We start from the raw sequence: 2,808 nt of genomic DNA, 5'->3' as shown, positions 1-2,808 counted from the left end.
GGTGTGAGGAGGGGGAGAAGGGGTTATTTCTTATTTTTCTCTGAGCTCTCAGGACGGTGAGGACCTTGGTCTTTAAGGACTACATCAGCCCATCCCCAGAAGCCACATCTGTTCCACAGAGAGAGGAGGACCAGATCCTGCTAAGAATCAAGGTGATGACCCTGAGGGACGAGTGAGTTCACCCCAGAACAAAGAGGGAGCCCTAGAGAAATCTGCCTTGCTCTGACCCTCAGCCCTGGAAACCCTGGGCAGTGCTGTCAAGCCGAATACATCCTCAGTCCCAGATCAGTGGTCTCAGAGAGGGGAGGGCCCTGGTCTGAGGCGTGGACTCAGGTCAGCATGGGTGGGATCTCAAGCCCTGACAGGAATCAAGGTGAGGACTAAGGGGAATCAGAACACTTGGGAGCCCAGGCCTGGCCTGCCTGCTCCGTCAGCTGTGGGGAAACTGGGAAGAGTGTGTGGAACGGCTCCGACCACTTCCTATTCCGGTGTCTAATGGAGAGGAGGCCTTGTTTTAAGGAGAGTGGGCTCAGTAAAGGGAGGGCGTTGTCTAGGACCTGCAAGGAGACATACGAAGAAATGGTCGGAACCCCATCGCAGGGTACATGGATCCAAACCTTTGGAGACCCCTCATGATCAGGAAGGGATTGTCTAGGACCTGCAGGGAGACGTATGATGGGAACGTGTCCCAGGATAAGTGGACCTAACACTTCGGTGACCCCTCGTTGACCCCCTGGGAGGCTCTGGGCACATGCATTCAGCTGTGAGGCCCCACGTTTCCTTCCGTTCCGTCTCAGGGGTGCATGTATCAGTGCTCAGTGTTATGCCTCAGGCCAGCAGGGGACAGGAGGCCAGGCCTGGTTGGGGAAACATGGGCATCCTGAACGAGCAAGGAGAGGACCGCCTTCCCGGAAGAGAGGGTATCTCCCAGAGTCTGGAACCCTCTCCTGACAGCACTGGGGCCCCAGGCTTTGCTGGACATCTGCACGTTAAGGTCCCCCTTGGTTTTGTCTTGCAGGGGCTGCTGGATCCAGTAGGTGCAGGCCTTGGTCGGAGGTCCGTGTCCTCATTCGCAGAGCAGAGGCAGGCCAGGCCTTGCCAGGAAGTAAGGTGAGGTGCCCACCCTGAATGTGTACCCGGTGGGTCCCCCACAGCCCAGGAAAGGAGACCCCACAGTCTCCAAATCTACCCACCATACTGTCAGCGCACGAGCATGGACTGTGCCAGCTGCACCCTGAGGAGCCGTCTCACCTGTTGCTTCAGGTTCTTAGCGGACGGGACGCCCAAACAGGAGACTGCTGTGAGGCCCGAGAGCACCCTAAAGAGGAGACCTGTAAGTCGCCTTCCTCAGAGCCGCCTGAGGTGCATTTCTCAGGTGAGGTCGCTCACACTCTGTTTCTCCCCCAGGCGTGGGTCCCCACCGACCACCGTCCGCCCACACTCCTCTGTCGCTGTCTCATCAACAGTCACCATGCCTCTCAGTCAGATGAATGAGCTCTCCAAGCATGGGGAAGATCGTCTGGTTCCAATAGAGAACCAAAACCTGTTCGAGGAGCTGCTATTAGTGTCCGAAGAGGAGAATAATACCGTGTCCCCCTCTTCCTCCGTATCTTCCACCCCCTCTGTGTTGTTTCCTGATAGCCCAGATGAGGTGCCTGATGCTATGACACCTAGTCCCCCCCATAGCCCACAGGGTGCCGGTCCCTTGCCAGCTGCCATGGAGGCCGCTCCAATGAGCCCATCCGAGGAAGAGAATTCCAGCAATCAAGTTGGGGAGGGGCCAAGCACCGGGCAGGACCCGGGAAACGCTGAGTCCTTTCTTAGAGAGGCACTGCGTTGCAAGGTGTTCGACCTGGTGAGGTTCCTGCTGCTGAAGTATCGTGCAAGGGAGCCGACCACCAAGTCAGAAATGCTGAGTCGCGTCATCAAGGAGCACCAGGACCATTTCCCTGAGATCTTCGGCCGAGCCTCACAGTGCCTGAGGCTGCTCTTTGGCATTGAGGTGAAGGAAGTGGACCCCAGCGACGGCGTTTATTTCCTGGTCACCACTGGGGGCTTCACCTATGATGCGATGGTGGGCGAAGGGCCCGTTTTGCCCAACACTGGCCTCCTGGTCATGCTCCTGTGTGTGATTCTCGTGGAGGGCGACTGTGCCCCTGAGGAGGAAGTCTGGAAAGCCCTGAATGGCATGGGGGTGCACGATGGGAGGGAGCATTGCATCTATGGGGAGCCCAGGGAGCTCATCACTAGTGTTTGGGTGCAGGAAGAGTATGTGGAGTACAGGCAGGTTGCCAACAGTGATCCTGCTCGCTACGAGTTCCTGTGGGGTCCCAGGGCCCACGCTGAAACCACCAAGTTCAATTTCCTGGATTATTTGCTTGGGGTCAATAGCAAGGATCTCAGTTTCTTCCTAAATCTATCCAAAGGGGTGGAGAATGATGAGGAAGAGATGTCCTGAGCCACACTTGCAGCAGGCATTCAGGTTTGGTCCCAGGACCAGTGGTGGGGGGTGGGGGGTATTGTAGGATCTTTGGGGTCCTGTGATGATTTAGAAATTGAACTTTGTTTTCCTTATCAATTTTTCAAATGTTGGTCTTTCTACAGTTGTTGTAAACAGTTTCTGAATCTAAGTTTGTGCGTGACGTTGACCATACATGTATTTTCACTAACCTGTCCAAGAGTGAGAGTTTTGCCACTATGTAACACAGTTTGGGACACCTTCCATCCTAGTGTGTGATCCTGAGCTAGATCACATGACATTGGAACACGATTTCCATAGAAATGTGAAAGAACTCACCAGTAAATCCA

General features: G+C 55.2%; 1 protein-coding gene across 1 annotated transcript; it reads left to right on the top strand.

Annotated features, from left to right (window-relative positions):
• The first annotated feature begins 871 nt into the window (after nt 1-871).
• On the top strand, nt 872-2,458 carry LOC112469238 (melanoma-associated antigen 4-like). The gene is made up of 3 exons (XM_025038679.1): nt 872-1,033; nt 1,264-1,375; nt 1,467-2,458. Exons 1-3 carry the CDS (start codon nt 872-874, stop codon nt 2,456-2,458), a joined length of 1,266 nt encoding a protein of 421 aa, XP_024894447.1.
• Nucleotides 2,459-2,808: the final 350 nt, after the last annotated feature.

The sequence above is a fragment of the Pteropus alecto genome, unplaced genomic scaffold (genome assembly GCF_000325575.1).
Source record: "Pteropus alecto unplaced genomic scaffold, ASM32557v1 scaffold5800, whole genome shotgun sequence".
Classification (NCBI taxonomy): Eukaryota; Metazoa; Chordata; class Mammalia; order Chiroptera; family Pteropodidae; genus Pteropus; species Pteropus alecto.
The sequence above is the reverse complement of the archived record's forward strand: the minus strand, read 5'-3'. Positions and strand labels throughout refer to the sequence as shown.